Below are 22,982 nucleotides of genomic sequence, written 5' to 3' on the forward strand. Positions count from 1 at the left end.
AATGGTGTATTTACACCCTTATCAGCCCTCGAGTGAGATCTAACCCCTTGCCATTGCTGGGGTCGGGTGTCACTAAAAATCGAGGAGAGGATAGCAAACTTAGTAGGACAAAAACATCTCTTGTTTTCGCACGTACCCCCTCCCTAGGTTCTGAGCCATCATTCTATGATGCATGTTCGGTCTCCTTGTGAGTCCAACTTGCCTCAAGCCCCCATGCGTAGTAGGAGTCCAGTCGAGGGTCATCTCGTCTTTGTGATCATCGCCCCATCTATGGTTTCCACAACTGGAGAGGTTGAGCTAACGTCACTTGCCTCGATGGCTCGAATGTCATGCTCAGTGAGCTCGCTAATGGGCATGTTCGAGTAGAATCTGGGTTTGTCATTTGTGACGGGGTCAGCATGGCCCTTGCGTTGCATTTCACTGCTCCTTAACTCGCCTCCTGGTAGATGCCTATATCGCTCTAGAACAACTCAGGTGGCTAGCTGACCTCTCCTTGATGGAGATTCTATGGGCTTGGCTTGGGGTTAGGATCGAACAAGAAGGTCAAGATGACCCTGCCCACCTCTAAGCGGGTCGGGCGAAGGCCGTTGGGGCTCATCTACATTTTCTCCTCTAGCTCTGTTTGACACGAGGCGGCCTCGGGCCTTTTGTAGACCAGCCTTTGAACCTCGGTCTCCTAATTTTGGGTCGAGCGACTCGAGCCCTCGAGGCCCATGAGGGTCATTAGGGGTCGACTAGATTTAATGTGTCACCCGATCCTTGGTTTCCGCAACTAGAGGGGCTAAGCAAATGACACTTGCCTTGATGTCTCGAGTGTCACGCATAGTGAGCTCGCTAATAGGCATGTCCGAGTGGAATCCAGGTCCGTCGTCCGCTGAAGGGGTCGGCATAGCCCTCATGTGGCATTCCACTGCTCCTTAACCCGCCTCTCGGTGGATGCCTGTGTCACTTCAGAGTGACTTAGGTGGCCCACTAGCCTCTCCTCGATGGAGATTCTATGGGCTTGGCTCGAGGTTAGAATCAAATGAGAAAGGTCTAGATGTCCCTATCCGCTTCTGAGTAGGGTCAAGAAAGGCCACTAGGGCTCATCTAAGTTTTTCTCCCCTGGCTTTGTTTGACGCGAGGTGATCTCGAGCCCTTCATGGGCCAGCCTTTGAACCTCGGTCGGTCGCTGCTCATGTCGAATGAGATGACTACCGCTTCGTGACGTGACACGAAGCGTTGTGATGCAACAATTGCATATGCAATGGTTGGATGTATGAGATGAATGTATGAATGCATATGCAATGCTTGGATGTATGAGATGAAATGTACGGATGAATGTATGAATGCATATGCAACGCTGGGATGTATGAGATGAAATGTATGAATGAATGTATGAACGAATGTATGAGAATGGATGAACGAATGCTCATGTACTTGAAAAGTAAAGTGGGGGTTGGTAAAGTTACCTTGATGGCTCGAGTGATGGGTTCATGGAGCTCTTCCCGGATATGTCCGTGTGGGGTCCAGGTCCATCGTTCATGACAAAGTTGGCATAACCTACATGAGGTATCCCACTGCCCTTTGCCCATATCTCGGCCATGAACCAAGCCGTCCGATCGGCCTCGGGTGACCTACCAGCCTCTCCTCGATGGAGATTCCATAGGTGGGCCCCTCCAAACCCTTCTCGAGAAGGTGGAGGCTAAAGATCAGGGCGTGGGGATAGAAACCCTTGATGGCACGAGTGATGGGTTCGGAGAGCTCTTTCTGAACATGTTCGAGTGGAGTCCAGGTTCGTCGTTCATGATAGGGTCGGCATAACCCACGTGGGGCATCCTGCTGCTCCCTACTCATCTCTCCACAGTGGCCAAGCCGTCCGATCAACTTGTGTTACCTATTGGGACAGGACTTACCTACGAAGACAGTGCATGAGAACATCTCGCGCAAGAATTTAGTTAGGCAGATAAGCCTAGCTATGAACTTGTAATAAATGGACAAGATCTTAAATCTCGTTATGGCCAAACAACTTTTTAGCCTTTCTCCCATTTTTCATACAAAAAGTTAGTGCGTTCTGTCCCTTTTTGTTGTTGAGGCCGTGAAGCTTGGGGTGTGGGTGAACGGACTCTGATCACGCTGGTGAGCAAAGGCGCCATAGCCATTGGGGCGTAGGTTTCTCATAGTTTGACTAGTTATACTCAGAGTTTGTTCCTGCAACCCTAGCTCCTAGGTCTTAATGTGAGAGGGGTCTGACACAGAGAAACATTTGCTGGGTGGATATACTCTTAGACGCGCACCAACTCTTGCTATAGCTAAGGCCAAGAAGCCCAGGGTGCGGAGAAAAACTCTGATCACGCTAGTGAGCAAAGGCGCCATAGCCGTTGGGGGCGTAGGCTTCTCACAATCCGACTAGTTATACTCAGGGTTCATTTTCACCAACCTCACTTCTAGGTCTTAACATGAGAGAGGGCTGGGCATAGAGAATGTCTACCGGATAGGTATGCTCTTGTTAGCCCCCAAGTGAGGCCCGATCCTACGCCATTGCTGGGGTCGGACATCACCTAAAGATCGGGGCGTTGATAATGAAACTAATAAGAGAAAGTATGCATATATTAAGGGTAGAAAAGTGACGTAGCTGCTCGAAGTTATAGGCATTGATGAAAACTTCACCGTTGATGGCCTTGAGCTTGTAGGCGCTTGGTCGGAGCACCCCCACGACGACGTGTGGTCCCTCCTTCGGTGGAGAGAACTTGTGGTGGTTCTTGTTGCTTAGGATGAAGCGGAGCAGCAGGTCCCCGACGTGGAATGCCCGACCCCACACTCGACGGCCGTGGTACCGGCGCAACGCTTGTTGGTGCTTGGCCAAGTTGAGGAGGGCGATGTTGCGCGCTTCATCTAGCTGGTCTCCTTCATGTGTTATTCCTCGTTGAAGCCCCCGGACAAGAACCGCTTTAAGATGCCACAGTCCTTGTACAGGTGCTCGACGAGGAAAGCATGGTTCGGGCATGGCCCTTCGAGCAGCCTCTCGAAGTGGTTTAGGTTACCCTCGATGGGATTCTGACCTCCCTTACGGTTGGCAGTGGCCATGAGCGAGCCCTCGTACCGCTGTTTGTTCTTCTTCTTGCTGGGATGATTCGAGGCGCCTTCGTCGGCGTCCTCGTCCTACTTTGCTTTGCCCTTTAGGATGCGTTGGCCAAAGGCCTGAGATCCTAGCAATTTAGGGCTTAGGCTTCGGTCCTCGCCGCTGTCGTAGCACCCGCCATGACGCGGGTGGTAGCCATGGCTAGCCCCCTCCCTCGCATCGCTGTAGGTATGCCTACGGGCATCGAGGGTGTCGCGTGCATTGCAGTGAGGCCGAGACGCTCATGCATTGGAACCGCGGTGCGTGGCCTGCCGCCTTGCTATGCCTGGTGGACCAACATGTCCTCGTCGGGTTGTTCTGAGGGCACGTTATGCCTACGGGTGTCGAGGGTGTCGCGTGCGTCACGATGGGGGCCGAGACGCTCATACACCGAAACTGCGGTGCGCGGCCCGCATGGGGGCGCTGTCGGGGCGCTGTCGGGGCGCTCCGGACGAGGTATTCTGGAGAGAGCAGCTCTCCTCCGGCAAGCCGCGTCATCACATTGGCGAACAAAAAAGTGAAGTGGCGTAGGTCCTCCCGGGACGGTCGGGGGTCCCAGGAAGGTGCTGAGCTGGTGCTCTAACTTCCCATAGTCAAAGCCAGGGGGCCGGTCGCCCCCAAGGGCGTGAGCCTCCGGTGCGTGCAATTACAGCTCCTCTAGTGCCTTGGCGACTGCATCGAGGCCGACAAAGTGGAGAGGTTGGATAGTGGTGGGAGCCTACACCAGCTCTCCCTCTGTTGTGACGATGAAGTCTAGATCGCTAAGGCGCATGTGCGCGCCCGGGACCCGACTGATGTTGCGATTAGCCATCCAAGGCCTGGTGTGGATGTTGAGACATGCAAAAGGCCCCTACCTGGCACGCCAACTGTTGGTGTTTTGAGTAAACACCAATGAGTAAATTTCTAATATTGTGCATCTAACCCGGATGATGTGCTAAGAGGACACAAGGTTTATACTGGTTCAGGCAGAATGTCCCTATGTCTAGTTCGTTGCTGCTACTTGTGTTACTAGCACTGAAAAGTTCATAGTAGCAGTTACAAATGGGCGAGAGAGGGACAGGTCCCAAGTCTCTAGTGGAAAGAATGAATGGGTGCCGAGAGCTCGATCGTTGCTCGGCTATGTGTTCAAGGTTCGATGCTAGTGGTTTTGATCTAATGAAGTGCGATGCCCCTAAATGGGACGCCCTGCTTTCCCTTTTATAGGCCAAGGGAAAGCGCGGGTTACAATAGGAGAAAAGAGGAGAACGAGAGGGAGATGAAGTCCTTCAGGGTAGCCAGACCTTTCTTTTTCTTTGTGTGGGTCCCACTGACACGGCAAGTGGTGAAAGGAATAGCTCCACGCTAGGTGCCTGTCCACCGATGATACCATGCCCTAGCGCTGTCAGTGGGTCGTGACGTCCTACTCTGCCCTGGCGGGCGGTGCGGCGAACCAATGTGCTGACCAGCGGCTGTACAGGGAGTAGGCAGCATAGTGACCACACGTCCATCACTGTGGGCGATGTGAGTTCCCTGAAATGACATGTCATGGGGACAGGTTGTGTTGAGATGTGACCGCTCCCTGCACGATGCCAAAAGTTTAACCCTAGGGTTGTACTTTCTAGCCCGTAGTGGTTGGCAGCGGCATGAGCTTCCGTTAGGAGCCATGCCCAAGGGATCGGGCGAGGCGGAGCCTGCCCTTAGACGTCGGGTGAGGCGGAACCCGCTCTCAGATGTTGGGCGAGGTAGAGCCCACCCTTAGATGTCAGCCAAGGTGGAGCCCGCCCTCTGGGGTCAAGCGAGGCGGAGATCGCGGCCTCGCTGTCGGGCGAGGCGAAGCCCATCCCCAGAGGTCAGGCGAGGTGGATCGCATGACCTTGGGGTTGGGTGAGGCGGAGCCCGCCCTTAGAGGTCGGGCGAGGCAGAGTCCACGGCCTTGGTGTCGGACGAGGCGGAGCCCACCCCTAGAGGTCGGGCGAGGCGGACCGCATGACCTTGGGGTCGAGTGAGGTGGAGACAACGGCTAGAGGTAGGGCTAGGCGGAGCCCACGGCCTCGGTGTCGGTTGGAGCTATAGTCCCACCTTTGACTGCCTAGATGGATTAATGTATAACGACCATTAGCCTCTCCTCTTCGGGTACCCTAGTATTGGTCCTCGACACCACGTCTCTCTAAAATTTTGAAAGGCCCAATATACCTTGGTGCTAACTTTCCTTTCATGTTAAATCTTCTCACACTTCTCATTGGTGACACTTTTAAGTAAACATAATCCCCTACTTCAAAAACAATTTCTCTTCTCCGAGTGTCAGTATAACTCTTCTGTCGAGATTGTGCCACTCTCAAGTTATCTCTAATCATCCTTACTTGGTCTTCTGTGTCTCTTAAAACATCTGGTCCGAACACTTGAGTTTCTCCCATTTGATTCAAAACAATGGGGTTCTACACCTTCGTCCATACAAAGCCTCAAAAGGTGTCATCTTGAGACTCTTCTGATAACTGTTGTTGTACGAAAACTCTACATAAGGCAAGCTCTTGTCCCAACTTGTACCGTATTGCAATGCACAAGCTCTCAATATGTCCTCTAAAATCTGATTAGTTCTCTCAGTTTGTCCATCTGTCTGAGGATGATATGCTGTACTAAAATTCAACTTTGTTCCCAACGAGCTATGTAATTGCTGCAAAAAATGAGATGTAAATTGAGTACTCCGATCAGACACAATTTTCTTGGGAACTCCATATAGACACACTATCTTCTCCATATATAATTGGGCCAACCTTGGTCCATTATAAGTAGTCTTGACCGGTATAAAATGAGCAACTTTAGTTAACCTGATCCACTATCACCCATATTGAATCATAACCTCCTTGAGTGCGTGGTAATCCAACAATAAAATCCATACCTAACTTCTTCCCACTTCTACTCAGGTATCTTCATTGGTTGTAGCAATCCTATAGGTCTTTGATGTTCTGCTTTGACTATTTGACAGGTATCACATAAAGCAACATATTCAGCAACATCTCTCTTTAGTCCAGTACCACCTAGTACTTCTCTTTCAGATCCAAGTACATCTTAGTACTCCTAGGATGTATAGAGTAAGCAGACTCATGAGCCTCACGTAGAATTGCATCTCATATAGTCCTTATTCTCAGGCACACATAGTCTTTTCCCAAACCACAGAGTTCCATTATCATCTATATGGAATCCTGGTGCCTTGCCAATTACTATGTTCTCTACTATCTCTTTCAATTTTACATCCTATAACTGGCCCTTACGTATCTCTAGCTCTAGTGTGGGTTCTATCACCAACTCCACTGCATTAGTGACAAAGCCCAAGTTTAGTTGCTCAAATTCTGCACACAACTCACTTAACATAACTGCTACTTGCACCTCCTTGGCGTAACTCTTCCTGCTAAGAGCATCGGCAACAACATTCGCCTTTCTAGGATGATAGTGTACATCCAGATCATAATCTTTAATAAACTCCAACCATCGACATTGTCTTATATTCTGATCCATCTAAGTGAAAATGTACTTCAGACTCTTATGATCAGTATAGATGTCACCCTTATGTCTGATAAGATAGTGCCTCCATATTTTTAGAGCATGAACCACTGCTGCTAACTCTAAATCATGAGTAGGATAGTTTAGCTCATGCTTTCTCAGCTGTCGAGATGCATAGGCCACTACTCTTCTTGCATAAGAACACATCCGAGACCTTGACAGGGATGCATCACAATAGATAGAGAAGTTCTTGCTCAAATCTGGCAAAACCAACACTAGGGGCGATAGCCAACCTCTTCTTCAATTCTTCAAAGTTAGCCTGGCACTTCTTGGATCACACAAACTTAGCATTTTTCTCCAACAGAGCTGTCATAGGCTTGACAAGTTTAGAGAAACCTTCTATGAACCTTCTGTAGTATCCAGCCAATCCCAAGAAACTTCGAATCTCTCCCACATCGGTCGGTGGTTTCCAATTCAACACATCTCTCACCTTGCTTGGATCGACTGCTATTCCACCATTAGAGACAACATGGCCTAGGAAAAAAACTTCCTTCAACCAAAACTCACACTTGCTTCGCTTAGCATACAACTTGTGTTCCCTAAGCTTTTACAAGACCAACCTTAGATGTTCAACGTGCTCTTCTTCCATTTTAGAGAAAACCAATATATCATCGATAAATACCACCACAAACTTATCTAAAAACTCCATGAACACCTTATTCATCAAGTACATAAAGTATGCAGGTGCATTGGTCAAACCAAAGGACATAACGGTATACTCATACAAACCATACCTCGTAGTAAAGGCTGTCTTAGGTATGTCAGTGGCATGAATCTTCAGTTGATGATAACCAGAACGAAGATCAATCTTAGAGAAAACACAAGCACCTCTCAACTGATCAAATAAGTCATCAATTCTAGGTAGCAGGTACTTGTTCTTGATAGTAACCTCATTTAGTGATCGATAATCAACACACATTCTCTGGGTACCATCCTTCTTGTCAACAAATATAACCGGTGCTCCCCAAGGTGACGAACTAGGATGAATAAAACCTTTCTCCTATAACTCTTTTATTTGTTTCTTAAGTTCCTCTAGTTCATTAACCCCCATTCTATATGGACACTTAGCTATAGGTGCAGTTCCAGATAATAATTCAATAATAAACTCAATATCACGGTCAGGTGGCATACCTAGCAAGTCATTAGGGAACACATCTAGAAACTCATCCACTACTGGGTCCTCCTTGTTGACGCTATCATCAAGTTGGTTCATTGTGGCTGTCAGTTGTGCTTGTACTACAACATCGACACTGATTCTTTCCCCATTCGGTGTGGTCACAATGACTACCTTATCTTGACATTGAATGACTACGCGGTTTTGCTTCATCCAGTCCATACCCAAAATCACATCAATGCCAGATGTTCTCAACACAATAGGGCTCACTTTGAACTCTACCCCCCTTAAGGATAGACTAGTTGGAAGACAACGATAAGAAGCTTGCATACTACCTTCTGGTGAGTTTACTAGTATAGGATCTTTCATGTCACATAAGGGTATGCTATGCATTCTAACAAATGCTTGTGATATGAAAGAATGCAAAGCTCCAGAATAAAAAAGAACAGTGGCAGGAGTGGAATTGACATTGAACGTACCGAGCATGACTTCTAGTTCCACAAGCATCGTCTCTGTAGACACATGATTCACCTTTCCTATGTTGGGTGCAAGCTAATTCTGCTTCCTAGGGCAATGGTTAGCATAATGCTCAACTTCTCCATAATGATAGCATACGTTGGGGGTGCTAGGTGTGCTGGTCTTCATGGGAGTGTTGTTGGGTGTTCCCTGTCATGGTGTCTACTGGCCACTCTGCTACTGGGGCATTGATTGCCATTCTACTACTGGTACAGTGGACGTTACTGGTTCGGGTTGTGCTGAGGATACTGACCATGATTCCACTGATTGGGTAGACCCTGGTACCTCTGTTGGAAGCCTTGCTGAAGGTGGGTGCACGGACGAGTATTACTCCTAGAGGCCTGTCCCTGAAGCCTCCTCTTCTTGGCCTCTATCTCTTTGTGCTTATTGTCAATAATAATGGCGTGGTTCACCAGCGTCTAGAAATTGGGGTATGTATTGGACATAAGCTGGAGTTGCAGACCATCATACAGACCCTTGAGAAAGCGGCGTTGCTTATCAGCATCATTAGCCACCCCATTCAAAGCGTAACATGACAACTAAGCGAATTTGTCATGATACTCAGCTACAGTCATTGATCCCTATTTTAGAGCTCTGAATTACTCCTGCTTGAGCTCTATCAATCCTTCAGGTATGTGGTAAGATATGAAATTCTCTCTAAATTCCTGCTAGGTGATAGGAGGTGCATTAGCGGGATGTCCATACTCAAATGCCTCCCACCAGTCTTGAGCTTCTCCTTGAAGTTGTCCTGACGCGTACAACACCTTCTGCTAGTCATCGCACTGCGCTATGTTGAGTTGCTTTTTCACTGCACGAAGCTAATCATCTACTTCTAGTGGATCAGTGGCATGAGAAAACACCGGGGGGCGGCCCTTCAAGAATTCACCACGTTTATCATGTGGTGCTTCCCCAATGGGTTGATTCTGCTAATTCTGCACCAGAGCTTGCATAAGTTGTGTCTACACTGCCAGAAGCTGCTCAATAGTAGGTGGCGGTGGTGGTGGTGAATGTGAGGGAACACCTCCATAACCTCGGCCTCTTCCTCTTCTAGACATCTGACATCCAACACAAATATTCAAAATTTAGAGAGCTCTTGGAGTTTTAACCAAATTTCATGTGCCGTATTTAAAGTGAACACTTGGTTAAACACATCCAAGCTAAATGATTCAAACAAGCAATTTTTAGCTCTAGCATTGAAATAAATTTCTTTTTCTTCACTCTTTGTGGGTTTATCGGGATTCTTAATGGGTTTTATCCTATCATGAGTGACTCTCCAAACACTCAAGTCTACCACCTCAAGGTGACAAGCCATTCTATCTTTATAGTAGGGGAAGTTAGTGTCATCAAAGTGCGAAGGCCTAGAGGTATCCATCCCAACCACTCTAAATAGCGTTGACTCAACGGCGATGAAGCCAAAGGTCCAAATTGAGCCAACCGGCTCCGATACCACTTGTAAGGAGTTGTGACGCCTAAGAGGGGGGGGTGAATTAAGCAACTTAAAATTCTAACTCTAAACTATGGCCTCTTTTTCTAACCTTAGCAAAACTTATGCAAAAGATAAACTATCTAAATGTGCAACTATGATTTTGCTAGTGTGTTGCTATCTCTATCACAAAAAGGAGTAATACAAACAACATAAATACGAAAGCTAAAGAGCAAGGTAGAAATATGCAAACTCCCATCGATGACTCTGGTATTTTTATCGAGGTATCGAGAAGCGCGCAAGCTTCCCCCTAGTCCTCGTTGGAGCCTCTCGCAAGGAATCAACACCCTTGGTATGTTTCTCAGCTCCACGCATATCAAATGGCCGGTTGGGGGTCTATGTATAAGCCCCACTGAGAAAGTAGCTGTTTGGGACGAAATCCCGCTTTTCTGCTACTGATCAAACGCAGCTTTCGTCCTGACCGGACGCGTCCGGTCGTCCCGACCGTTAGAGCGCGTGATCCACTGATCGGACGTTGATGGCCTCCGGTCACATGTCACTGGACGCGTTCGAACGCAACTTTGCCGCTCTAGAACCTCTCTGTACTCGATTAGACGCTGCAGTTCCTACGTCCGGTCGATTAGCCGCCAGCATTCGGTCAGTGCTGAGTGTGTTGCCGGGATGATGAACAGTGTCATTGGTGTGTCCGGTCACTTTTAGTCCTCAGTGTACGGTCACTGCTGCTGACTCCTACTATTGCCGAGCCTCTTGATCGGAGCGTCCGGTCCCTATAAGGGCTGCGTCCGGTGCTACGTTCGGTCACCTCTGTGAGCTCGTTTCTTTGCGATCTTATGCCCGGCTTGATTCCTATCTTCGTGCTTGGACTATGCTTGATATCTTGGGTTTTCTCTTGTGCTTCTAGGGTCTTACTTATGGTGTTGATCATCGGATCATCACGTTGCCTTCGTCCAAGTCACGTCTTGCACCCTATTAGACTACAAAACAATCACTTGTAAATTCATTAGTCTAATTTGGTTGTGTTGGTCATCAACCACCAAAATCCAAAATAAATGGGCCTAGGGTCCATTTTCCTTATAGAAACTTGTCATAGATCCTTGGCAGGTTGAGGCACACCCTTTGCTCATCTATCACTTGTCGGTATCTCTTAAGGGTCGCCTCCTGTGCCATCAGCTGATCTACCAGCCATCGATTCTTGTCTACTAATTCATATGCATAGTTCACCATCACTTGAGTAGTAGGATCTATGCCTTCAGGGTCCATTATTGCCCATCCCAAGTCAGGGTGTTGGCAAGGGAGGAATCAGTATTGGTCTTCCTTCATATCATCAAAGCAACGACCACGGAGACCCATGCAGGCTACAACGATTGTATCTTCTATGCTATCTTCCATGGTGGCATAGTGAGCGTGATGCGCATAGTTCGAGTCTAGCTGGTATGCTTCATTCTGTTCATCCCTGATGGAGATACACACCTTGGTCTTCCAATAAATGTCCTCCAGAGGGTGCGTATGCTCGTTGCAGACGTACTCCACAGCCGTGTCCCAATCAGTGTAGTAGGTCTGAAGAATCCCCATAAGTTGGTGATGCGAGGCGGAAGATTCACACCTCGGCTTGTACCAGACCTTCATAGTCCATCCCATGGGAGGGATCGGTTCATCCTCTTGAACGACGTCCTCCTCCTCCTCATCACCATCATACAATGCAATGACCTCCATTTCTCTGGGTTCTTCTTCTTTAGGCTCTTCCTAGAATGGCTCCAGCATAGGTGCAGGTGCTGGCGAATCAACTTCTTGCTCCTAGGGTTCCTCCTCCTCACGTGGCTCCATGGACTCATACAAGCCACGAGGCGGGTGGTAACCTCCGGTGCTGATGCGAGTGGTCTTATTGGCACGAGGCATCTGTAGAATTAGATTTAGTCAGATTAGAAGCAATAATTTTCATAACAGAGTGAGACAAAAGAAGCATAAAATTTAGCAAAATAACAAGGGTGAGATGGAAAAGCATGAAATAAATGAAGCAAAAGAGGCTAAAACGACCATTGCTAACTAGGCTTGCGTCCTATAGTCACAAGGCTCTGATACCAATCTGTCACACCCGATTTTAAGGATAAAATGGGATGCATAATCTTACGTGCGCCCAGAGATCAGTCACACACATAAGCCAATAAATTATAAATAGTATCAACACAAGTGTTTATTACATCATGAATAATAAGACATAGTCTTCACATAAATGTAGCGGAAGTATAAAGAAAAATCTATCGCGGAAGCTCCATATCACAGGGACGTCAACTGGTTGATCACAAGTCTAGTAATCCTCAGGAAAGTCGTCATTATCATAGCCATCTGTTACCCATCCGGGATTTTTATCCAAATAATGAAAATAAACAAGCGTAAGTACATGCCATACTCAACAAGTGTAACATGGGGTTCATGAGGCTCAAAAGGCTTGACACAGGTTTAACAGCATTCAACTTTTAGTTGTCACAATTTTAGCGTAAGAGTAGCAACAACCATTTTGAGTATCCAAACCCTTTTTCAAACATTCTTGAAGTTTGAAATCTATATAAAATCCTTTTTCAAAGACTTTTGGAACTCAAATTTAAGCTCATTTTTAGTAGTTTTTGAAATTAAAATTTTTACAATTTAGTTTTTTGAAATTGAGCTTACACGGTAATATAATCCGTGTGGTAGGATCATGCATAGTTAATAATCATCTCGCATGGTCTATTACTATTGCTTTCACATTTCCACAAAATTTTACTATTACTTTCACAAAATGAAATTGATCACTCAATATTCATCCATTATGTAGTGATTCCCCTATTTACTCCTTTTTCATTAATTTGAATAGGAACACAGTTCAGTTCACTCGATACATACGGGATACTTGTTCAGTGGAGATGATAATACCAATCCGAAATGGAAGATCACAATAAATCATATCATAAATCTCATGTTTTGCCCCCATGATATGGGGTATGACTTTTGCCAAAAGAAACCTACATGATGACACCTATCCTCCAAGTGAATGTGCAGATGTAGACTCCTTTAGCTGTTTGATTGTTAGCAACTTAGCATCCCAGCGATCGGTCTCGCATGGCAGCAGCCTTCTAGGTGGGAGTGCTATCTGTTTCCCTTGATTTCTGATGTTGTAGAGTGATGGCTAGAGTTTTTCGACGACTACATGTGGGTGACCTGAAGGTGAAGATGACTTGGTGTCATAGCAGAGGTTGGCCATGTATGACAGTAGCTAGCTTGGCGATCTACTTGATGGAGGAGGAGGAGACTGTCAATTTGAGCGAGGGTTGCAAATGGTCGGCGGATGCTGGAAGTGATGTGTTGTTGCTGCGGCTAATGCTCGTGTAGAGTATTGGCTAATGCTCGTGTAGAGTATTGGTTTTTACGGATGGTGAGGCATGTGTGTTGTTGCATATTGGCCGGCGGCAGAGAGTTTTCCTTTCTTGTAGGTAGTCCCCAGGACTATATGCTTGCATTTCTTCTATATCTATATATCAATAAAAATAGGCACCGTCGATGTCAGTTTGTTCAAAAAAAAAAATTATGCCGGTATGTGTGAATTGCGTTTTATGTTGTAATCTCCTTTTTTTATATAAATGTTCATTCTGTAATTTGTGGCTACCGCTAGCTTCTTACATTTTATCTTGTTTTGTCATAAGTCTCCAAATTCAGCATGGCCTAGTTTTATAGCGCTGCCGTCAAGAATGATGTGATCAAAACGATAAGAACAAAATTGATTCTCCGACACATTTGGGTTGCTTCAATAATTCGAGCACTCTTATGTTATTATGTATTTACATCTCCACTGAATGAATGATTCATAAACAAGGAGAGCATGTTCAGTGGATTGTGGACATGACATGTCTAAACCCAAATAGCAACCAAATCTGAACGAAGTTGTCATGAATAAATCCTACGAGAACTGGTGCTGGACTCACTCAAGTAAAGTACCTTGATACAACTATAGCACTAGGTTAGCACTAGCTAAAAACACCTTGACAGGATTATCTGATCATATAACACCCCTACAGCAAAGAACGCACAAAAGGCAACCACAAATATGGCCTTTTCGTATGTTTGTTCTTTGGTGAGAGTACTGGAAGCTGGAGGCAGCACTGCTTCTGCTGAATTACAGTGTTGGGCAAGCATAGCACCACATAGCTTTGGGTTCCCATCAAGGCTAGAATCTGGAAATGTTGTAAACTGGCCTCCAGTTGGGATTGGTCATTTCAGGTGCTGCAACATATAAGATGATCTTAGACTCCAAGTATTGCTAGCAGATTCTACCTGGAGCGATGTGTTGCCCAAAACATCAGAACCCATGTCCGGCGACGTAGCACGACCCCTTTGGGTGTTTGAATCTTGGAATACAGGCGTAGCAATGATCGTAATCCATGTCCACTGTTTCCCAATCTGGATACACATGCTTCAGCGCTTCCTCAATTGTTCGGATGCTTCTCCCACCTATAATCAGATAAGACAGTCCATAACCATAACGAATGAAGATTGATCCATAGTGCCAAATACTCATGAATCAATTGGGGTAGTAGCACAAAAGTAACATACCTGCATCGGAAGGCGAAACTGGGGAACAGCAAGTGACATTCTCCTCCTTCGGATTACCGCGTGCGGCGTGCCTCGATCTCACCAAAGAAGAGCTGGGAGTGCCCACTCTTGTCTTGAGCATGAACATTCAGGTGGTAGTACTCGCTGCCATCTTGCTCACCAACAAAAAAGAGCCCATTACCACGTGAATGCTTGTACACAAAGTTGACCTGATTTTTCTTGTTGTAGTGGTCAATGCAAAGCTTTGCGTTGGTGACAAATTCAACCCACATGGCAGCTGCAACTTCCGGTGGTTGATTAGGAAACAGTTTTACGCCTAGCTCTGCATCTGATACGGTCCCATCGCCGGTGACCTCAGGAGGAGCCACAGATAGATTCGGCGGAACCTGTCCTTCGACCTCCGGCTGGGACAGCCCGACGGCCATCTGCTTGGACGGCGACCTGCCCAGACAAAGAGGGGTTAATGCGTTCGTGTTTTGGGCGGCTGAGTGGGAGAAGAGAAAATTAGGGATCTGTGAGGGGACGTACGCCGGCGGCGACTTGCTTCTGACTCGGCGAGGGAGTGCTTCCTCTTCCCCGACCTCGCCGGAGGATTTACGCTTGAGGAGGGGCAACATCGACGACGACGAGGAACAGAATCGCCTCCGGCCGTCCAGCGGGTGCGTGCCGTCAAGAGAGGAGCGGATCGGGAATCACAAATTTTTGTTACGGGAGAAATCACTGAAGCAGGTGCGTGCCGTCGTAAATATAGAAGCCCCAGCTATACTCTCCCCGATTCGGATTCGAACGAAGGTATATGACTAGGTAGCTCCCTACCATCTACCGTAGGACGTCGACGTCGCCGGAGGACTTCCAACTTGGCCCGGCGTAGTGCTTCCGGAAGAGCGGGCTTGGCTTCGGGTGTGCGGCAGAGAAGGGGAACGAGGTAGAAGATGACCCGCGGGGCCCACTTGCCAGTTACTCCGACAGAGAGGCGGGGGAGGTTTGCTGGTGGCTGATTTTGTGGGCTGGAAGCTCAGCAAGGACGCGCGGGATGGAGGTGGGCTCAGCGGGTTTTGACCCACGAAGCAAAATGGGCAGGCCGTAAAGGAATGATTCAATGAAAAAATAAGGTGTTCCTCAAAAAAATTTGAAAAGGATAAGATAAAAAGGACGAAATTCCCCTATAAAAAAAGATAAAAAGGACCAAAGAATTTGGGCTAGATTTTCATACGACATTTTGTTCTTTATTGACAGGTTCTTTAAAATTTTGCAAACCAACTTTCAAACAGTCTCTACTTATATTTTCTTCTATATATCAATAAAAATAGACATCGTCAGTGTCGGTTCGTCAAAAAAAATGGCAACCTTTTTTTGCAGAAAATTTATGATTGTATGTGTGAGTTGCGTTTTATGTCGCAATCTCTTGAAAGGGTTATCAAAGAGGGCTCTTGTAAAGAAGAAGAGAACATAAACAACATGTGGGAGAAGATGGCAACCAACATTCGGAAGGTGGCCTCAAAGGTGTGTGAAGTAACCAAAGGAAGTGGAGGTGGGGCTAAAGATACTTGGTGGTGGAATGAGGAAGTCCAAAGGACTATTAAGGAGAAGAAAGAATGCTATAGACGCTTGTACCGTGACAGGAGTGTGGACAACATAGAGAAGTACAAGGTGGCAAAGAAGACTGCAAAGCGAGCTGTAAGTGTGGCAAAGGGTAGAGCGTACGAGGATCTTTACCAACATTTGAGTACGAAGGAAGGAGAGAAGGACATTTATAGGATGGCTAGGGTTCGTGAGAGAAAGACAAGGGACTTCAACCAAATTAAGTGCATTAAGAGGATGAACGAGGGCATCTCTTGGTGAAGGAGGATGGGATATGACATCGATGGCAAGAGTATTTTGACAAATTGTTCAATGGTGAGAATACGAACACAACCTTTTAGTTGGATGACCCTTTTGATGACACCAATAGAAGCTTTGTGCGGAGAATCCAAGAATCTGAGGTCAGAGAGGCGTTGAAAAGGATGAAAGGAGGTAAGGCAATGGGACTGGATGGTATCCCAATCAAGGTATGGAGATGCCTCGGGGATAGCTATAGAGTATGGCTAACCAAGCTGTTCAACCATATTTTTTGATCGAACAAGATGCCTAACGAGTGGAGGAGAAGTATATTGGTATCGATCTACAAGAATAAATGGGATATTCAAAGTTGTACTAATTACCGGGGAATTAAGTTGATGAGCCATACTATGAAGCTATGGGAGAGAGTTATCGAGCATCGCTTGAGAGCAATAATGCGGGTCTCTATGAACCAATTTGGTTTCATGCCCGGAAAGTCAACCATGAAAGCTATTTTCTTAATAAGACAAGTTATGGAGCAGTATAGGGAGAAGAAGGACCTACACATGGTTTTTATTGACTTGGAGAAGGCTTATGATAAAATACCAAGGAATATTATGTGGTGGGCTTTGGACAAACATAAAGTCCCAACGAAGTACGTCGGGCTCATTAAGGACATGTACAACAATGTTGTGATTAGCGTTCGAACAAGTGATCGACACAAGGATGATTTCCCGATTAGGATAGAACTACATCAAGGGTCAGCTTTGAGCCCTTATCTATTTGCCTTAGTGATGGATGAGGTCACAGGGGACATATAAGGGGATATCCCTTGGTGTATGCTTTTCGCGGACGATGTAGTGCTAGTTGATGAAGGCCGGACAGGAGTGAATCAGAAACTGGAGTTATGGCGGGAGACTTTGGAGTCCAAAAGTTTTAGACTCAGTAGAACTAAAACTGAGTATATGAGATGTGACTTCAGCACTACTACTCGAGAGGAGGAAGATATTAGTTTGGAAGGTCAAGTAGTCCCTAGAAAGGATACCTTTCGATATTTAGGATCAATGCTAGAATCAAAGCAGGGTGGATGAAGTGGTGCCAAGCATCTGGTGTCCTATGTGACAAAAGGGTACCACAGAAACTAAAAGGCAAGTTTTATAGGACGGCGATTAGACCTGCTATGTTGTATGGTGCAGAATGTTGGCCTACGAAAAGACGACATGTTCAACAGATAAGTGTCGCGAAAATGCGTATGTTGCGTTGGATTTGCGGTCATACAAGAAGGGATCGAGTTCGGAACGATGATATACGTGATAGATTAGGGGTAGCACCAATTGAAGAAAAGCTTGTCCAACACCGGTTGAGATGGTTTAGACATGTCCAACGGAGACCTCCAGAGGCACCGGTGCGTAGTGGAATCCTAAGCCAGGATAGTAACGTGAAGAGAGACAGAGGAAGACCGAAGTTGACTTGGGTAGAGGCAGTAAAAGGAGACTTGAAAGGATGGAATATACCCAAAGACTTAGCCTTAGATAGGAGTGCTTGGAAAACAGTTATTCACGTGCCTGAACCTTGATTGCTTCTGCTGGTTTTCAACTCTAGCCTACCCCAACTTGTTTGGGACTTAAAGGCTTTGTTGTTATTATTGTTGTTGTAAATGTTCATTCAATTTGTGGGCTGTGGCTAACGCTAGCTTCTTACATTTTGTCTGGTTTTGCCATGTGTTTTATAGGCGCTGCCGTCAAGAATGATGAGATCAAAACGATAAGAACAAAATTGATTCTCCGACACATTTGGGCTGCTTCAGTAATTCAAGCATTCTTATGTTATTACATATTTACATCTCCACCGAATGAATGACTCATAAACAAAGAGATCATGTTCAGTGGACTGTGGACATGACATGTCTAAACCCAAATATATAGCTACCAAATCTGAACGAAAAGTTGCTTGTCATGACTCATGAATAAATCCTACGAGAATTGGTGATGGACTCACTCAAGTAAGAAGTACCATATGATATATAAAAGTATGGCACTAGGTTATTAGCACTAGCTAAAAATACCTTGATAGGATTATCTGATCATATAGCACCCCTACAGCAAAGAACGCACAAAAGGCAACCACAAATATGACCTTTTCGTATGCTTGTTCTTTGGAGAGACTGGAAGTTGGCTGAGGCAGTGCTTCTACTAAATTACAGTGTTGGGCAAGCATAGGGCCACATAGCTTTGGGTTCCCATCAAAGCTAGAATCTGGAAATGTTGTAAACTGGCCTCCAGTTGGGATTGGCCCTTCTAGGTCATTGTTGGAAACATTAAACACTGAAAGGAAATGTAGATTTTTCAGTGCAGGAGGAATTGTACCTACAAGATGGTTGCTAGACAAATCTAGCTCCTGGAGTCTCGTGAGGTTGCATGCTGATTGTGGGATTTCTCCATGTAACCTATTGGATCCCAAATTGAGCACTTGTAGTGCTTTGAGCTGACCAATGTCTGGAGGGATTGTGCCGGTGAGTTTATTGTTTCTAAGGTTTAGCTTAGTAGGGAAATCTCCAAGCATCCGGTACGCATTTGTTGCGCTTAGATATATGGGAACGTTGGAGATCCTTTGGTTCAAGTAGTCTGGAACCTTATCAGATTGTAGCACTGGCATCTCCATTAGTGCTGTTGGGATTTCCCCTACAAGGCTGTTGTTTGACATGTCTATATAGTAGAGGGAGTTTAGGGTTTTGATCCACACCGGTACTGTTCCAGTGAGTTGATTGTTGGATAAATCCAAGATTCTTAAGCTGGTTAGCTTTGATATCCAGAGCGGTATCTTCCCGGACAGTTGACAATTTTCTATGGTCAGCATCTGCAGATTCTCAAATCCATCAATTGACACATGGTCTGGCATGACTTCACCGATGAAGTTCACTCCCATAAACAAAACGGTGAGGTTGCGCAAGTTCTGGAGTATCTGAAGCGCACCTGTGACATTCACAAAACCATTGTAGGAAATGGACAGGAAGGAGAGGGACTTGAGGTTGCTTATTCTTGGTGACAGCTGACCACTGAATCCATTATCAGACAGACGCAGTGTTCTGAGGTTGCTGCATGAGTAGACACTCTCTGGAATTTCTCCTGTAAAATGGTTGAACAAAAGGTCTAGACTTTCTAGATTGGACAAGGTGGAGAAATCAACCTTCTGAAGCGTTCCACCGAATCTGTTGCTCCTGAGATTGATGGTCCTGAGATTCGTGCAGTTGCTTATAGCCGACGGCAGCTCCCCAGACATGTAGGTTCCTGTTCACACGGAGCTCCTCCAGTTTTGTGCAGTTGCTCATAGCCGACTGCAGGGTTCCCCCGAGGCGGTTGGCACTGACGTCGAGGACCGTTACGCTGCCGGAGGACATCAGCTCCGGCGGGAGGCTGCCGGTGAAGGAGTTCCCGGACAGGTTGAGGCGAAGCAGGCTGGTGAGGTCGCCGAGGGACGGCGAGATTGGCCCTGTAAGGCCTCTAGATCCCAGTGAGACCTCAGTGATGCTCCCGTTGGCGTTGCAGGTGATGCCTTCCCAGGTGCAGCAGTTCGTGCCGTTGTTCCGCCATGACGCGGCAAGGCTGCCGCTGCCGCCGCCGTCGTGTGACAGCCCCGCAAGGAACCGGAGGAGGGAGGCTTTCTCCTGCACCATGCATGGAGTGGTGGGACACGCCGCCAAGGAGAGCAGCAGTGCAATAAGAGCTAGGGCAAAGAAAGGCATGGCGACCAGTTGGCTATGGTGGTGCTGGTGCATGAACAGTGTGCGCCATATATGTCCATATATATACAGACGAACATGTACTTCTCTGGTACTCCAGTGCGTACAATGTGTATGTGCATCTGGATATTCTTGACACACTTGCGTTTTGTACGTGAACGTGGGCTACTTGACACACTTGAAGCATGCACTTTGACCTTTTACGTTTGATCCTCTTACCATCGACGTTTGCTATCATCATGTGAATCCATGCTGTTTGATTTTATTTACGATCTCACTCGCTTGGGTGTAGTTGAAATTTTCCAACGGTTGACCGTACCGATCCTGGTTTCGTATGATTTTACTTTGAATAATGTATCTAGAACTTGGAAAACATGCATGCATGCCAGCCCGCAGATAGCCAAACAGACGAACACAGGCTCTGAATTGAGCAAATTGTTCTCTCTTAGAATTCATTCAGGATTGCAACATGTATATGAAAATATGGAATTCCTTCCGCCACTCCTAGATCACATCATTGTCCATTAAAAATGCATGCCAACCTCCACGTGAACAGTCACAAATGTTTTCAAACCTTTTGTTCCCTCTGAATTCAAAATAAAAAATTCAAAAATAAAATCAAGCTGGACATCATGCCCATCCACATAAATAGGTATCAATATCGTACCGCCATAATGAGGCCTTCGCGTGATATGATATTCCCTCAGGGGAAAAAAAACTATCAATATCGTAATATCATAATGGGTACTACCTCAAGCTATCGATACTGGCTGTTTTACTTTTACCTCGCTCCCCTAGCTACATGTTTCAAACCTGGTTTTCGTCTTACATAGGACTTTATGTGGAGCAATTTTGACATTTGTAACGGAGTTGTGATATTTGAACAAGTCCACGGGACAATTGTCAAACAAAAGTCACCTCAAAGCCCTCTGGCTCCTATCACTTGCGTTGACGAAATCCATAGCGCATTTAGATTGATACATGCATATACATGTTTTGAATTTGTTCCTATAAATTTATTCAACCCAAAATCAAAAGTTTTTAGATTAGACGTAGTGGATAAGTGGAACTTGGTGAGGTCTACACTACCCTTTACCTTAAACATTCAGCATGTTCGCTGGTTGGTTTCTGGACTGATAAGTCCAGCTGGTGCTGGTTTGTTGTGAGAGAAAAATACTGTTGGCTGACTGATAAACCCTGGCTGAAACCAACAAGCGAACAGGCTGATTGATACTTTTGAGATTTGTACAGCTTCACGGAGTTGATGGGAACTCCTGGTCGAGACTTATATAAGTATAATACTGAAAGTTAGTCGAGTGGGCAGTACTAGCGTCCGGACGTCCGGACGGACGCCCACGGCTGCTGCACACCCGCAGCCGCGCAACTCTCCATCCATTCGCTTCCCACACGCATATACGACGCCCCAGCAGCTGCATCAGGCGGCTATAGCAGGTGAGTCACATTACAACATGTACAACAACCGATCTATTTTTGAAAAAAAATCATATGAAACTTTTGCAACATGCGTCTGAAGAAAAATAAAATATTTAAAACATGCATCTGAAATACTTGCGAAAACACCTAAAAATAGTTGAAAAGTCATTGCAACACATATGCAACATCCTGACAAAAATACTTGCAAACATATGTGTGAAATATATGCAACATACAAATAAAAACACTTGCAATATACATCTGAAAAAATAGATGAAACATTTGAAACAGACACTTGCAACATATATGTATAGCTATTGCAACATATGCAATATCTCGATCTACTTTTGTAACATCTAGACGAAACACTTGCAACATACATCTGAAACATCTGCAACAATTGAAACATATGTTTACAATATAGGGGGAGAGAACAAGGCAGGTCGATTCCGGCCGTTAGGGTGTGAGCCGGTGGCGTGCGAGCAACACCAGCACCAGCCGCGCTCGTGGGTGCCCCTTGGCTCGGCTGGAGACGACCTGAGGCGCCCCGGCACCTACGCTGACAGCGCTAGGTTGGGGAAGAGGCCGGAGAGGCCCTACGCGAACTGAGGAGGAGACGGTATGATGGTCAGCTTCGGTGGAGGAAGGAAGCAACGGTGGCGGCGCCAGGCTGTGTTGCTGTCAACAAACATGAGAGAGAGACCTGAAGATGGGGAGAGCAAGACGGAGCGGAGAGATATAAACAGGCGAGGCAAAGTGAAAGCCAAACTGACACGAGCAGACACCCGCGTCCGAGTATTTCCGTAGCCGAATTTGGCCTTGTTTGGTTCTCTAGTCCATGGACTAGAAGTTTCAGTCCACTTTAGTCCATGAACTAAAAGTAAATTAAAGTGGTGTTTGGTTTCTTAAACTAAAATTGACTAAAGTAGAGAGAGTGAGCAATAAATGAGAGGCATGGGTGTCCCCAACACCTTTTAGTCCATTTTAGTCCAGTTTTGTGGACTAAAGGACTAAAGAATTTTAGTCCACTTTTAGTTCAAGTGTTTGGCTGTTTAGTCCAACTAAAATGTAGATTTTAGTCCAAAATGTTTTAGTCCATGGGAACCAAACACCCTCTTAATCTAGTTCTAGTTGCTGATGCTGCTCCTCCCCTCTTATCCTTTGCCTTACTTGTCTCCAGTAAACGTTTCCTGCTTCCCTCGCCTAGCTGGGGCAAGGCTCCGATCGCCGGCTGCGACGGTGAGGCTCCGGTCACGGCCCCGCCGTGCGGTCTCCAGTCACCAGCAGTTGGACCCTATATGTCAATGTCCGATTCTATTTTTTGTGTCAGTGTCTAATTCCATTTTTTTTTTGGTAACCTTCAACCAAATGTGAGACAAGGATGATCCGTTTCCCTCATCACACTAGACGGAACCATCTCATTCCTAAAAACTGAGCCAGGAACATCCCATGTGATGTTTCTCAACCAAACGAGTCTCTTCCCATCTCTCATGTAGGGACTCGGGAGCGAGTAGGTTAGGGCCAGGTGGAGCGTCGACACATGCACATCCTCACTTGAAATAAAAAGAGAAAATTTTGTATTTAGCCCTAAAAATAATGCTTCTTTCTTATTTGACACCGAAACTAAAAATCTTTCTTATATGTCCCTAACTTGAGTTTTTGTTAGCTACTTGACACTTCCGTCAGATCTGTGAGG

The 22,982-nt window shown here is 46.2% G+C and overlaps 3 protein-coding genes across 3 annotated transcripts in view; 1 reads left to right on the top strand and 2 right to left on the bottom strand.

Moving 5' to 3' along the window:
* The window catches only part of LOC136468563 (uncharacterized), a 269,843-nt gene extending 253,791 nt beyond the window's left edge, over window positions 1-16,052 (top strand). Inside the window, exon 2 of the mRNA XM_066467087.1 lies at window positions 16,023-16,052. Coding sequence (XP_066323184.1) covers window positions 16,023-16,052 — 30 coding nt within the window. The remainder of the gene's footprint in view (window positions 1-16,022) is intronic.
* Window positions 13,491-15,257, bottom strand: LOC136471111 (uncharacterized). Its single transcript, XM_066468839.1, has 3 exons — window positions 14,824-15,257; window positions 14,296-14,736; window positions 13,491-14,193 (listed from the first exon to the last, which is right to left on the bottom strand). Exons 1-2 carry the CDS (start codon window positions 14,910-14,912, stop codon window positions 14,349-14,351), a joined length of 477 nt encoding a protein of 158 aa, XP_066324936.1. The 5' UTR covers window positions 14,913-15,257; the 3' UTR covers window positions 13,491-14,193; window positions 14,296-14,348.
* A 2,116-nt stretch (window positions 16,053-18,168) lies between the features above and the next one.
* On the bottom strand, window positions 18,169-19,855 carry LOC136468564 (receptor-like protein 2). Its single transcript, XM_066467088.1, has 2 exons — window positions 19,300-19,855; window positions 18,169-19,238 (listed from the first exon to the last, which is right to left on the bottom strand). Exons 1-2 carry the CDS (start codon window positions 19,853-19,855, stop codon window positions 18,169-18,171), a joined length of 1,626 nt encoding a protein of 541 aa, XP_066323185.1.
* Between the last annotated feature and the right edge of the window lie 3,127 nt (window positions 19,856-22,982).

The sequence above is a fragment of the Miscanthus floridulus genome, chromosome 8, assembly GCF_019320115.1.
Source record: "Miscanthus floridulus cultivar M001 chromosome 8, ASM1932011v1, whole genome shotgun sequence".
In the NCBI taxonomy this organism is placed as follows: domain Eukaryota; kingdom Viridiplantae; phylum Streptophyta; class Magnoliopsida; order Poales; family Poaceae; genus Miscanthus; species Miscanthus floridulus.

Bases quoted from the DNA above. Each gene is read 5' to 3' on its own strand.
- LOC136471111 (XM_066468839.1), bottom strand. From the start codon at position 14,912: ATGTTGCCCCTCCTCAAGCGTAAATCCTCCGGCGAGGTCGGGGAAGAG. The intron at 14,737-14,823 runs GTACGTCCCCTC...TTGTCTGGGCAG, and splicing joins AGAAGCAAGTCGCCGCCGGC to GTCGCCGTCCAAGCAGATGG.
- LOC136468564 (XM_066467088.1), bottom strand. From the start codon at position 19,855: ATGCCTTTCTTTGCCCTAGCTCTTATTGCACTGCTGCTCTCCTTGGCG. The intron at 19,239-19,299 runs GTTGATTTCTCC...ACCATTTTACAG, and splicing joins TCGGTGGAACGCTTCAGAAG to GAGAAATTCCAGAGAGTGTC.